This window comes from Lynx rufus, unplaced genomic scaffold (assembly GCF_022079265.1).
Source record: "Lynx rufus isolate CCGP_SWC_20201006 ecotype Redwood Valley unplaced genomic scaffold, mLynRuf1.p SCAF_4, whole genome shotgun sequence".
Taxonomy (NCBI): domain Eukaryota; kingdom Metazoa; phylum Chordata; class Mammalia; order Carnivora; family Felidae; genus Lynx; species Lynx rufus.
In genome coordinates, this window is record NW_025814856.1 from 117,862,259 (window position 1) to 117,877,046 (window position 14,788).

A 14,788-nucleotide genomic window follows, 5' to 3' on the forward strand; every position below is an offset into this window, starting at 1 on the left:
GAGGAAGATCAGGTTAAACCACTTGGGTGATTCTGATTGGTTTGGCATTATGTTCTCGGCACTTAAATGACCAGATAACAACATTCACTTATAAACCGAATTAGATACTAATTTCAAGTAATTCTAGAAATAAGAATCTTCCATTGAAGTGATTCTTAAACTTTATGGGGGAATCACAGAAACCACTGAGAGTTTATCCAAGAGCTCTGAACTCTTCTTCAGAAAAATGTACATATATGTGTAATGATTCAGAGAAAGTATCATTTTTAGGAGCTGTATGCATTCTTCATAAGGAGAGATTGATTCATCATTTTTGCAAAGGGTGTAAAAAATGAAGTTTTAACCAAACACCAAAATCTAGCAGACATAAAATTCCAAAGCAAGAGCACCATTTGCAGACTCTGAAGGAAGTGGCTGGAAAGAGGTTCTACCAGTTTTCAATTCCCTTACCTACTTAGAGACTATAAAGGGATAGGATTTGGGTTTATGAAGAGATTTCTTTTTTAAAAAAATTTTTTTTCAACGTTTATTTATTTTTGGGACAGAGAGAGACAGAGCATGAACGGGGGAGGCGCAGAGAGAGAGGGAGACACAGAATCGGAAGCAGGCTCCAGGCTCTGAGCCATCAGCCCAGAGCCCCACGCGGGGCTTGAACTCACGGACCGCGAGATCGTGACCCGGCTGAAGTCGGACGCTTAACCGACTGCGCCACCCAGGCACCCCAATGAAGAGATTTCTTTAGAGAGCTTTGTTACCTCATTGTTAATGCCCCCTACCCATGCCCGGGTGTCAGAGATTACTGTTTCTTACTCTTCAATGGTGGGGGTGAGGGGTGATTTCCATATGATGGAGAAATGTGTTCCATGTGGTTGAGAGAAACAAAGGACTGGTCCTCAACTCTAGGCCAAAAAGCTAAAGCTTCTGGAGAGAGGCATGTTGGAGGGCTTCCAGCATGGAGGGTGAGCTGTGTGTGACCAGACTTTGGTAAAGAGAGTTTGAGAGAGCCATTTTGAGCTCTACTGAGGAGGATCCTCAGAGGAGAAATGGGCATGTGTTAGAGTGGGTGCCTGTGTCCTAGGACAAGAGCTGAGGCCAGCTTGGGGATTGAAATACATCACGGGAACAGAAGTTGGAGGGAGAGGGCCAGCAATGGGTCACAGACGTGAATCCATCCATCCCAGTAAGAACTGTCTCATCCTTTTGCTTCTTATCTGGTCTTCCACCCCAGTCCAATCCAACAAAGCAGCCAGGGAGTAAGGAAGCAGGTGAGGCTGGAAGAAAAGCAGAAGTTGAGTATAATTCTGACCTCGGGCCTCACATGGGAACAGTGGAGAATGAATGGATGGATGGCCAAACACAGACTGAAATGCTGATTACAATGGAATTGATTGCCTTTTTGACTTAGAGAGGCCAGGGGTCTGACATCACTCAAGAGCTGTGAAGTTCATGGCATCTGTCTAAGTCCCCTCCAGGGCCAGGGAGAAATTGCTGTATGTCCTCTTCCCTGTCCCTTACATTTTTAGCACAGGTATGGGATGCAAAAATAAATTTGCATTTTGACCACATCTCACAAGTTGTGCCGTTATATTGATACCCACTGTAGGACATAAGCAGACTGGGGAGTAGTCTAGGGGAGTAGTCCCCCCCCACCCCCCAGCCCACGTGGCAGACTGACCCTTGGGTCTTAAGGGGGAAGTGGGAACTCCTCTGATTTATAACATGGGGAGGGATTGAATACTTGGAGTGTGTGAAGAAGAGACAGAAGGGCCAAGTCTGGGGGAGCAGGGCATGCTACATAATTTGAGGGGCCCAGTGCAAAATAAAAATATAGGCTCCTTGTTGAAAATTATTATGAATTTCAAATAGGCACCAACAGAGCATTTAACCAAGTGAGGGCCCTGTGTGTCTGTGTGTTACCCACCCATGAGGCTACCCTGGGGTGAGGAAAAGAGATCAGAAGAGGAAAGGGACTTACTAGTGGTCCCGTTAAAGAGACACTTGGGAGAAGAGACTTGTCTAATTGAGACTGTTTTAGTGAAATACTCTGCAATGTGATCCCAACCTCAAGACCCCACAAATCCTTAGCAAAATCACACAGTCCCTTACATGAATGGTTTCTTGTGGAAGCTGGCAAAGGGGCTGGTGAGTGGTGAGGGGCTAAGACAGAGTAAGCCAAGTAGGTAAGGGGACAGCTGATGGCTGGTTATTTACCTAACACTTTCCATATATTTCAAGGGTATAGGTAAAGAACCCATGTTATACAATAAGAAATTTCCCTATGTCATATAGTATCAAGGATCAAATGGCCTTTTGTTATTTCCTTAGTAGTGTATCAGGATGTTGCATGCTATTTTCTCTGTTGCTCAGAATTGGTAACTAGGGGCCAAACTTGGATGTACAAAGGTGTGCCAAAATACCTAACATTATAATGAAAAATGTGGATGGGGGGGCAGACACCCCTTAAGGGCTTGCAAAGAGGTGGTGGAGCCATATCAGCCCCTGCGTTGGCCCCTGCCCCACCCAGCTGTGTAGGAGAGGCTGGCCTGGAGGAGGCCTGCTGTAGCTGCTTCTCACCCTGAAGCCAAGCAAGAGAGGCTCCTGGAAAATCCCTCATAGAGAGCAAGGTCATGAAGCGGACATTGGCGGTTCGCTTCTGACTGGCTGTTTGCCTAGGCAGTAGACTTACTGATCGGCCCCTGCCCCTCCTAAGCAGGGCAGAGAGGGTTGGAGACAAACAGGGGCAGCAGTGGAGCAGTCGAAGGCTAGCATGCAGCCTAGCCCTTGGCATACGAGGATGGCTGCGTTTTCTGTGGACCAAGTGGACACTGAGAAGGTAGCTGGCTCTAGCCTTTCTTTCTGGCAATCAGAAGCTGTGGGGAGTACAGGTGAGATAACAGTAGTTGGAGGAGATCGAGTAGCATCCAGGACTCTAAAGTCAGTGACCTGGGCAAGTGAAGGTCCCTATAGGGTTTTCTGAAGAACTCACTTGTGGAAGCAGTAACATATAGAGAGGACAAAATGACTACCCTTGATGCCCTGCCCCCATCCCTCCTTTGCCCGTTCAGACACGCTAGACAGAAGATGGGAGGGGAGATTGTTTTCCAGAGGGCTATCGTTTTGCCTCTTACCACCTTACCTCTGAGATGAGGAAGGGGAGGAAGAGAGGAAGAGCAGAAAGATGCCCATTTCTCATTTCAGGTCCTTCCAGCCACCAGCCCAGCCAGCAGTGGGGGAGGGGGAACTTTGCTTTGGGTATGAGGTTGGCATCTTCCACTGGACTTGACTGAGGTTATTTTTTTTTTATTCCAGTTACTTAACATACAGTATAATATTAGTTTCAGGTATACAGTTAAGTGATTCAGCACTTCCGTGCAATTCTCGGTGCTCATCACAAGTGCCGTCTTTAATCCCAGTCACCTATTTCACTCATCCTCTCATCCACCTCCCTTCTTGTAACTATCGGTTTGTTCTCTATAGTTAAGAGTCTGTTTCTTGTGGAGTTGACTGAGTTTTTTAATCTCAGGAAGTGACCAAGGAAGTTACAGAATCTGTCCAGGGTATCATTAAAGGATCACTACCCAGCAGGGAAAGGAGATTCAAAACAGCCCAGCTGGGGGCAGCATAGGAGAAAAATAACACTATTTCTTATTTGCACCCTATGGATTTGAGACTGTTCAATAAACTAGCTATATCTGATTAAGGACTTCCTGTTATTATGACTAAAGTCGAGTAACTATGCATTTATATTGTGGTGTACTGTGTTTATAAACTGTTAGTTTAGGAGTGACCAGATTTTTTCTGCAAATAAATAAACTTGAAATATTAAATGAGAAAAGAGACATACCAGAAGGCAAATTTCCAGATACAGATAGAGAGGCACTTAAAGAGGTATTTAATAATTGCCTTTTTCTCTCTCTTTTTTGAAAAATTTTAACCTAGCATAGAGTCACTAACGATGCGATGGAAAAAAAATGGGTGTATAAAAACATAATTTGTAAGTGATTTGTTATTCTGGTTCATATGTCAACCATATTACTCTCTTAAATCATTTAAATTTCATAATAATATTTGTCAGGTTACTCTTCTATTTAATTTTTTACTTCATTGTGGCTGTGTCCATGATATTTACATAAGATAGTGGTATAGCTTCAGCCTCCCCCTGCCCACCCTCCCCCTTTCTCCCCATTACCAGAGGCTTCTTAAGTATTTGCAATGTTCTTTTTATTTAGACAAAAATTATTTCATTTTTACATTACAATATTCTTTAAATTTTTTAAAATAACTTTTAAGATACCAGCTCTAGTGACAAGGAAAAATTGTTGTCAGTGATAACCCATCAAAAGGGTACCGTGACTCTTCCTTCATTGTTGTCTTCACTGTAGAGTTGTTTACAGATTACAGGCCACAGCTTTATATCATCTTTAGGGACAAGTTCTGAATCTCTTATTTTTCTTGTTTCAGTTCTGTATCGTCTATTTTCTTGAATCCCAGTCTCCTAAAATGTAAGCAGTACAACATGTTCTCATCCATCATAGCAATAGCATAAGTGCATATAAAAATACAAGCCATGGTCCTAACTGCTTAATTATACTTGAGTTGAATTGTGTTGCACTTCAAATGAGTGACATGTTGATGAGATCCTGAATTTGTAATGGGTACTCAGACTTACCAGCTTACCCTGGACTCACTTCTCTCCCTCCACACTGCCCCACTCACAACATCTGGTTAGTTGCCAAATTCTACCCCTGTATATCTCAGGACCTCAGCAGAAATGTCAGTAGTTCTCCTTTTCTTTTTTAATGTTTACTTATTTTTGAAAGAGAGAGAGAGAGAGAGCATAAACAGGAGAGGGACAGAGAGAGGGAGACACAGAATCCAAAGCAGACTCCAGGCTCCAAGCTGTCAGCAGAGAGCCCGACAAGGGGCTGGAACTCAGGAACAGCAAGATCATGAGCTGAGCCAAAGTTGGACACTTAACCCACTGAGCCACCCAGGTGCCCCATCCCTTTCTTAATGAATCCCTTTCTTAACTTAATGCCCCATCCAAAGTCCTTTACTTGGCCCTGAGTTTGCACTGTCAGCTCTTAGCCCAACCTTGTCTCCTTCTTTCCTCTTTTCTTTGCACCCTTGCTTCTCTCACCAACCTGAACCTTAGCTGTGGGGGGCTCACCGTTGCTTTAGTACCATTGTTCACACTTCTCTTTTTGCCTGAAAGTATCTTCTCTTTTCCCACCTGTCTCTGAATGTTCAAAACAGAGCCACCTTTCAAAGTCTGATGAAACTTTCCCAGAGTGCTATGTGTAGAAATACTCCCAGCACCGCACCCCCACCCCCACCCCCACCCCCACCCCCACCCCTGCCGGGCACAGTCTGTTGTGCCATGCTGTGGACAAAAAGCATGGAATTTATGGACCCCAAATTCTAGTAAAGGAGAAAATATGTCAGATGGCAATAAGAGCCACATAAAAAATAAACTAGGAATGTTCTGAAAAGGTCTCACTTATAAGGTGTCAGAGCTTGCTACCTGACTTTCTAAAGGCCTTAAAGTTTCATGTTCTACTCTATATAAATTTTTTTTTTGTTTTTATATATACTCTCTACTAGAAAATAAGAGGGACACCTGGGTAGCTCAGTTGGTTAAGTGTCTGACGTCGGCTCAGGTCACAATCTCCCGGTTTGTGGGTTCAAGCAGGGCTCTATGCTGACAGCTCACAGCCTGGAGCCTGCTTCAGATTCTGCGTCTCCCTCTCTCTCTGCCCCTCCCCAACTCCTGCTCTGTCTCTCTCAAAAATAAATAAACACTAAAAAAATAAAATAAAAAAGGAATAAGAGGTAGCTTGCCTATTAATTTTATGAAACTCTTGCTTTTTGATTTGTGCATAGTAGATACTTCATAAATACTTATTAATACAATGATAGTAATAGCACTCATTTATAAAATGAGATCCAGAAAGGGAAAAAATTTTGATTTAAAGTTGATGAAGAAAACCTTCTGAATTTGAGACCTGGTGTATTGAAATGGAATCCTGTGTACTTGCAGACAGTTCCCTCATATGGGATCTTTTACATTAAAGAGATTAAATGTTGGACAGTATGTCATAGGCTTAAATTCCCAATCCTGTCATCAGGATTTTCCTACTCAGTATGTGGCTATAGAATGATGAGACTGATGCCCACGTGTGGCTTAGGGGAAACCACCTCATTACTTTATGCCTGTGGTCATGTTTATATCTGGCACTTCTATAGTTCTCCGTTCAGGTATTCATTTCCCTGTCTCTTTACCTTTTCCCTTCTAAGAAACTTAACTTTCTTAGAAACTTTTGAAAAGAGGTAGTCCTTTTTAATGTTTCCGGACCAGCTATATATAACTGCCCATTCATTTTAACTGGTTTTCAGGTATTTACCATGGGTGTTTTTGATCAGGATTCTGGACTTCTCGGGGCTGGCAGTTCATGGAGTAGAGTAACTCACTGGCAGATGGTGAAAGCATGGATTGTTGGAGCAAATCACTCCGTGTCTTGGCGACGCTTTTGGCCGTTGTTCTCCCAAACCTTTGGGGCAGATTAGGAACATGTCTTGAGATACTTTCCTTTATATTTCTTCCAAATCTCAGGGGCAGGTTGGCCATTGCCCCAGTGCTTCTTTCTTCTTCCATGGTCCTCCCAAATCTCAATGGCAAATTGGCAGCTGAGTGTGGCATTTTGTTGACTGTGGGTGCACTCATCTTAATGACAGTTTTTGGACCCCAGTCTTGGAGCTCTTCAAAACTGAGACTTCTTTCCTTTTCTCCCTCAGGGTCTCCTTTAGGCTATGATTAGAAAAGAATATTAAAATAAGTTATTGTTTTAGGTAGTTGGTATAAACCCCAAATTAACTTAAGTCCAGACTTTGGTTTGCAGAATTGTTAAAGCTATAAACAAAGTTTGTGTTAATGTGCAGAATTTTTAAATAAAGCGTTCGCATTAGGCTTCTTAAAGCAATCTAGTTTCTCTGTCCCTGGACTATTGTAAGACAACCATAAAATATTAATAAAAACATATAGTGAATACAGCAATGTGTTTGAGCAGCAGGAACATAATAAAGTATTGAAATGAGGCAAAAGTTTATTTTGCTGAAGTTCTTCTCTTTCAGCTTTTGATTCATGCTGTTTATGAAATAGTTCATATATTTTTATATTTTGATTTTAGAGAAACCTTACACGGCCTCTTCATGTCTCTTGCTTCTCCTCTTTTTAAATGCCAAAGTGGTGGATAAATGCAATGAGAGATGCTAGCTAGTTTTGCGGTATAGCTAGAGGAGGCTCCACTGAATTTCTTTCTTACCTGCTCACATTCAGAGCTCCACTCTAAAAGCATTGCTCAAGAAACCGATTGCATTTTTATTAGTATATAAGTTACATTTTTATTAAAGCAGTGATTGGTTTGTGGGTTACTGCACCACTACTCTACCAACTTTAAAGGAACCACTTAAGGGGTGCCTGGGTGGCACAGTCACAGTCTCACCATTCGTGAGTTCGAGCCCTGTGGCAGGCTCTGGGCTGAAGCTCAGAGCCTGGAGCCTGCTTCAGATTCTGTGTCTCCTTCTCTCTCTGCTCGTCCCCCACTTGCACCCTGTCTCTCTCTGTCTCTCTCAAAACTAAACATTTAAAAAAATTAAAAGAACCACTTAAAATACAACAAATATTTAATTAAATTTAGCTTTCCCATGAAAATTTGTCCCTAAGAAGATTAAAAATTGTTTTTTAATGTTTATTTAGTTCAGAAAGGGTGGAAGAGGGGCAGAGAGGGAGGGAGACAGAATCTGAAGCAGGCTCCAGGCACTGGCTGTCAGCACAGAGGCTGACAAGGGGCTCATGACCTGAGCTGAAGTCAGACACTTGACCGACTGAGCCACCCACGTGCCCCCTTAAGATTTTTAAATGATTGTTTTTCTGATTGTAAAAAGTAATATGTACTCATTTCAGCAAGTTTGGAAAATGTATAAAAGCATAAAGAAGAAAATAAAAATAACTTGCAATTCCACCATCTAGGGATAAATATTTTACTTAGATGTAGATTTACCATAAACTTATCAGCTCATAATTGCTAGGTAGAAAATACAACCCTTGTATTTTTTTAGTTTGTAGTTGAAGACCATTCAAATGTTCAGCTGAAGTATATCCAGATCTTATATCAGCAATTATTTATTACAACTGTGTACTTCTGAGTCCGTTGAAAATTCCTAATGCACCTTTATACTTGTTACATATCATACCCTGTACATAAATTGTCATTAGAGAGGCCAGGCTGTTTGCTGTTGTGTTAAAAAATACAAACTATATCAATGCACTGTCATGGGAAGCCTGCGGTTTGACAAACAACAAAGCACAAACTAACTCATTCCTTACTCTTTACAAAATACAAAAAGGCATCAGATTTAGGACATATATATAGTTAATGCTAGTCATGTTAGATGGAGTTAAAAAACTTACCTCAGAATATTTGTCATAATTTTCTTTGCTGTGAAAATTGGACATCATTAATTCATCTGTACAAAAGATGCTTGATGTTAACAAGCTTGAAGTGGCTAAAGTCAATAAAATAAAGCATTTTGATGAAACAACTTTCATTTTGTTCAGAATCTAGAATTAAGTTTCTATGTGCAGCCCGATGTCTGCAAGATGGGGAATCGTGGTCTTTTTATACTGTCTAAAAACAAAGGAAAGATTGATTTAACAGTGAAACCAATCCCACATGTTTTAAGTACTAATATTAATTAGAGTGTTTAAACTATGTATTTAAGGAATGTGGGTAATTCATTCTGGAAAGACAGCTATGTTCCTGTTTGCAAATTCATTAACTTTGAAAATAATTTTCCTCATTAGGAAGGAGTTTCTAATTAGATAAGTTTGGGGCCATGGTAATTAAGAGTCCGAACAAACAGAATGCTTCATTTCTCTGAGCTCAAATAAAAAATATTTTGGTGTTTGCGTCAATTCTTCAGAAGGAAAAAAAAATAGTATTCAATACATGTGAGCTATGTTAAACAAAAAAAAAAAACATTTTTTTTTTTTTACTCACACAAAAGAGTTAGGCATAGTAATTTCAAAATGTCAAAGAAAATTAAGAATGTAAAAAGAATTCTAAGTCACATAATACCCAAATAAATGCCATTAATTAACTTTTTGTAAAATGCTGTTTGGTTATGAAAAAGCTTCAGGAGTAAATGTCAGCTGCGACGTGAAAGGTGGGCATCAGACCATGTGCTAGGCGTTTTGACAAACTGGCTGTCTCAGGAGAAGCTGGAGGCAGTTCCAGGCCTTTTGTATTTGCCCTGTGGGCCTTATTTGGCAAAACCGTATAAATCACTGGGATTTTATTTCTGTGGTGCTGCTGCACCCTACCTTCCTCCTCAGAGCCCTTAAGAACCCTAGCAGAGGTTTGGTAAGTCACACACATGCTAATTTTGTTGGTCCCCTGGCCCATATTATTTAGGTAATCTCACATTGCCACAGGCATACTGACATCATGGCATAAGAAAAGAATTTATAGAAATAAATGGCTATTTACTGAAATGCCAAAGCGAGTCTCTTTTGGAGCAGATGACTGGTATTCTTAAACAGCTGTCTTATCATGAGACTACCTAGGTTCTAGAGAAATCATTATTTATTCCCATCTGCCCATTCAGCCCTCTCAGGGAAAAAAGACCTTATAGTGATTGATTTTTAGCTACTTCTAGATACAGACACTTAGAGGTGAATTCACAAAAGAGCAAATTATAAAATCACATCTTTTTGTGTCATGGATTGTACCATCTTGAGCCTCTTCCACAACCTACCATGATTTGAGGTTTGCGATGGGCAGAAGTGAAGACCTTTCTCTATATTATAGCTCTCCAGAATAAATTAGGAAAACAACAATGGTTAAACTCTTGAGTACCCCAAGGTCACACTTGCCTGCAGCCTCTCTTAAAGGCAGTTGACATCATTGGCCTCATTTGTTTTAGTCTGTGCTAGCCAAGAAGCCCCACAGTAGGAGGCAATTAATTCAATTCATAGTCTAGGGTTAATTTTGTAACACTGTTATTGGATTATTTGGGTTTAATTTCCCTGAGGATTTAATGCATTTCTCTTTCAAATTGTTCCTTTGCAAACTGCTGATGGAACTTCCTTTTTTTGTGGTCAGTAGATCCAAACTTTTGAGAAATGGGTGACGCAAGGAGCAAGTTATGTTGGCCGAGTTCACACCCTGGAAAAAGTGGAAACGATCCACCTGGGTGTCTTTCAAAGTACGTTCTGTTATCTGTTTGTTTGAAATGTTAGCAGTGCATCCATTTTCAGTACTGCTACTTGAGGTTTTGACACATCTATTAGAGTTTTTATGATTGCAGTCAGCATCTAGAGTAGCCGATATGACTAATTACTCCCCTGTCTCCACCAGGTTCAAACTTCCAAGTTTGGAGTATAATTAGAATTATCTTATTAATATAGGGCTTGGCACTTTTTCAGCCGTATTTTCAGTTAGCTTCGAAAATGTTGCTATAAAACAACATGACCTAACATACACAGTATGAAATCATCATAAATCTTTTGATGAAATGTGCTGCCACATACATAGCATATTTAGGGATTCTTGCTGAGACATGAGCATAAAAAAATGAAAAAAATCTATCTCCCGGACACGTGGCATTTACATACATGCTTCACTAAGATTTTAGGAACCTGAAATCAACTCACTTCTAAGCCTCTGTCTCCAGCTTGAACACTTCTGAGCTTTAGACCCCCCACATCCTTGGCTTCTGACCACACAGTGCTGTTGGGATGCCCCACAGGCATCTTAAATGCTGTATGTCCAAATTGGAATTTATCTTTTTCACACCGGTCTCTCCTCCTATGTTTCCCATTTCAATGAACAGTATTCTTTCTGTCAGGGTCCGATCAGGAGATAGAAAATACATAGTAATTTGGACAGTAGTTTGATTAATATAAAGCATTATTAATTATAAAGGGGATTAACTATAAAGGGGTAAAGAATACACTAGAATCAAGGGAGAGTATCCAAGGAAAGGGCAAGCTGATTGGGATTCAGACCATATTGGAGAAAGTAAGGATGGCAGAGAAGTTTGCTGGGTCACCCCAGGCCAGAGCCTGTCTACACTCACAAGTGGGAGATACTCTTCCAGGATGCAGATGGGCCAAGGCTGGGAAGGCAACTTCTGGGATATCTCTGAGACTCACTGGGAATCAACTCCACGGGGATGAGTGCTACCAGATGTCCCAAACATGCACCACGGGCAGCCATGTGTAGGAACAAAAAAAAGCAAATGGAAACCCATTTGAGCCAGAAAGAGAAATCCCTTCCTCCCATAGTACCCTTCTAATGCCTTTTACTAACAAAGCCTAAAATTATTATAGCCCCAAAAGATAAATGCTTACTGGGTCCATCTCTATTATCTCAGAGTATGAAATGAGGAGTGGATTTGGAGCTGAAAGGCAATAGATAGATAACTGGCTCAGTCATCCACCCATAGGACCACTCCTAAATCCTTTGTGAGAACCATGACTATTTCCTCCCCGTTCCTCCCTCATCCCATTCTATAGTTAATGAACAACTGTTTCTAGTTTTGAGCTTTATACTCAGTAATAATAGATAGTATTTTCTTGAGCACTTACCACATGCCAAGAACTGTCCTAAGTACTTTGTAAATTAATTTGTTTATCTTCCACAATAATCTCATAAGTATTTACTATTATCATTATTCGTACTTTTCAGAAAGGAGGACTAAGGTGCAGAAGGGTGAAACAATTTTCTCTGTACATGGCAGGGCTGGGATTTGAACCCAAGCATTCCGAACACGTTCTCACTCTGCCACTCCACCCAGTCAAGCCTGGTCTTTTCTAGCTTCTAATTAATCTGTTCACCTCTCTCCATCCCCATTGCCATTACTCAGTTCACCATTTTCTCTTATCTAGACCTTTTTCTTGGTCCTGTCCAATTCTTCCTCCACAGAGTAATCAGAAACATTTTTACAAAATAGAACATATTTGTGATTTCTTTTTTAAAACCTTTCAGTGGTTTGCCATTTTTCTAGGAATCATTTAGATAGCCCACTTTTCATTGCTAGTAGTCCTCTTACCTCTCCTACATCATCTCTCTCACCACTTCTGTGCTTTATGATAAACTTCTTTCCTTTTTTTTTAAGTTTATTCTTTTTTTTTTTTTTTTTTTTTTGAGACAGAGAAAGCACAAGTGGGATAGGGCAAAGAGAGAGAGACGGAGAAAGAATTCCAAGCAGGCTCCATGCTGTCAGTGCAGAGCTCAATGTGGGGCTTGAACTCACAAACTGTGAGATCATGACTTGAGCCCAGATCAAGAGTTGGATGCTTAACCTACTCAGCCACACATGAGCCTCTATGATAAACTTCTTTCTGTTTTCCAAATGGATGTGATTTCTCTTGCCTCCAGGCCTCTTGCTTATGATTTTCCTGTGCATGAAATATTCGTCTATTCCCCTGTCTCCTTCTTACACCTCCTCATTGTTTGGGTCTCAGCTGAGACATTACATGTTGTGAGAAGCCTCTCCTGACTTCCAGCTCCAATAAATGGCTCTTTGTTCTTCACCAATTGTGGCCTTTTCATTCTGACTTGTCCTGTACTGTACCTTGGCCTCCCTCCTCCTATATTGTTCTGGAAACGTACATGAGGGCAGAGCCTTGTTTTTGCACATCACGGTGCTATTTCCATTGTCTATATCACAGATGCTCAGAACATTTTATTTCTGAATGAATGAATATATTTTTCATTGGTGTTAGGAATAGGAGTTAAAACTGAAGGTGCTTGTTAATTGTTTTTCCCAGTTTTGGCTGTTGACCAGAGTTTCCTCTTTAGTGTGACTTATACATTTTTAGAGCTTAAGTTTGTTGGCTTATACTGAAATCTTACCATCTTAACATTCTCCCGGTGAGGGTTCACATCTAAAGCTTTCCCCGACTGAGACCCATACATGGACAGTCAAGTATAGGTAGGTTGAATGCAAGTATGTTTTATCCTGTTACAGTGCAATATGCAGTTTGATAAGTTCAATATATTCTGATGGGTCTTGCTGTGTTACTGTGTCCAAACAGCAGGAAGGGTGTGAAAAGGGACTACTCAGCCCTAAGAGGGGCTTCCTGACCATGCTTCAGGGTCTTCCATTAGGCGGACTTCATAGGCTCCACTGACTGAGGGCAGAAAAGCGCTCTCTGATTACTTGTTACTTTTCCATGCCCAATAGATGTCCCTGACCTTTGCCAGGCAGTTAGAGTAGGGGACAAATCATTTCTGCCAGTCAGGAACTGAGGTGATGTGAGTTGGGTTTAGGACTTTGTAATGTCCCGGTTTATCTGCCCCTCTAGGAAAATATTTAAAATACGTGGTTGTTTTTGTGCCATGGGCTGCAAGTTTTTATTGCAATTTTTATACAGAAGAGCTACCTTCCTCCACGCATTGATCCATGCCCCCTAAGGCCATGGTGACATCTGCCAAAGAGGTATTGAATATTAATATACGGAAGAATTTTCTTATACAACCCTGTTCCTCATCCTCACCCAAGCAGTTTATTTTCAGGGCATTTATTTACCTTCTTACAGTTTCTTTCTTTCTTTCCATATAAGCAGAGTCCAACTGTTGTGCTATGCACAAGAATTTATGGCATTATCGTATTATTTTCATTGCATGTTTGCAAAGTATTTTGTAGCCATTTGTTAACGAATTTCAGGCCCCCTTTAGAGGTGGGTGATGGTATTACTGTATAATACATCTCAGTCTATTGTGTACAAAGAGAAAGAAATGTCTGCCTTGGTTCCAAATAAAATTGTCCTATGCAAATTGTGTAAAATTACTGTTTTAAAAATGTGTGGCGGTGCCTTTGTTTCAAGATTTATGAGTGGCTTGTTATAATGAGCATGTCATATTTTGATGGCAGGATTGTATTTACTTCTATGCTTTTTATTATGACAGATTACAATGCCAGGGCCTTGCAAGGTGCTGATGTGAACATGAGACAAAGATTATCCCTCCATGTAGTAAAAGCAGTTGAAATTCAATTCTAGTTGGAGTAACTTAAAGAATCAGTTTGTACAATACAAGAATACACATTAAGTAATTATAAAAATTCAAATGATTTATTCTAGAAGGTTGATTAAATGGCAAGTTCCCTATGTCTAAAGGATATATTTTAGAACAGTGTACTGAACAAACTTTTCAGTATTAAATCTTTCAAGTGATATGGAGTGGTAATGTTTTAAAGAATTTTTAAAGCATTTGTGCAAGGCTGATTAGGAAGCAGCCTGTCTACAGCACAGCTTTCCAATTCAAGCTTTTACGCTTTTTAATGTTTCATTTTTATTGACATTTTTTTCCTTGCAGGAAAAATGTGTGATTTTTACTGGCCTGGCAGGGGGTTATGGTACCTCTTGCCAAAGTGTCAAGAAAACTCAGAATTCTCTACATGAGGGACAAAGACCAGATGTTTAGTTAAAACAACACATAGCTTTTATACAAATATAGGTAATGGAAACCAAGACCTTTCCTGGGATTTTTTTTTTTTTTCTCTTTTTTGGGCCAGTTTTGCCTTTGATATTTTTAAAATAAGCAAGCAGCCATCTTGTTATTCCAAACTGAGCAAAATAATTTAGTTTTTCACAAAGTGTGTGCCTTTTCAGCATCTTGTTTTTGTTTTATCTATGAAGGATTCTGCTCTAAAATGTGGAATGTGTTCTTCTAATAATAATTTGCTTTAATGAAGAGAAAAGTCACGACTTTTAATAGTT

At 40.3% G+C, this 14,788-nt stretch overlaps 1 protein-coding gene across 1 annotated transcript; it reads right to left on the minus strand.

The window, feature by feature from the left end:
* Nucleotides 1-4,443: 4,443 nt before the first annotated feature.
* On the minus strand, nucleotides 4,444-8,608 carry NPVF (neuropeptide VF precursor). The gene is made up of 3 exons (XM_047095107.1): nucleotides 8,471-8,608; nucleotides 6,405-6,808; nucleotides 4,444-4,495 (listed from the first exon to the last, which is right to left on the minus strand). The coding sequence occupies exons 1-3, from the start codon at nucleotides 8,606-8,608 to the stop codon at nucleotides 4,444-4,446; spliced, it is 594 nt and encodes a 197-aa protein (XP_046951063.1).
* Between the last annotated feature and the right edge of the window lie 6,180 nt (nucleotides 8,609-14,788).

Excerpts from the sequence above, each read along its gene's own strand:
- NPVF (XM_047095107.1), bottom strand. The coding sequence starts at position 8,608 with ATGAAAGTTGTTTCATCAAAATGCTTTATTTTATTGACTTTAGCCACT. Across the intron at positions 6,809-8,470 it reads ATTATGACAAATATTCTGAG|CCTAAAGGAGACCCTGAGGG; the intron begins GTAAGTTTTTTA and ends TTCTAATCATAG. Across the intron at positions 4,496-6,404 it reads CCTGATCAAAAACACCCATG|GAGACTGGGATTCAAGAAAA; the intron begins GTAAATACCTGA and ends CTTACATTTTAG.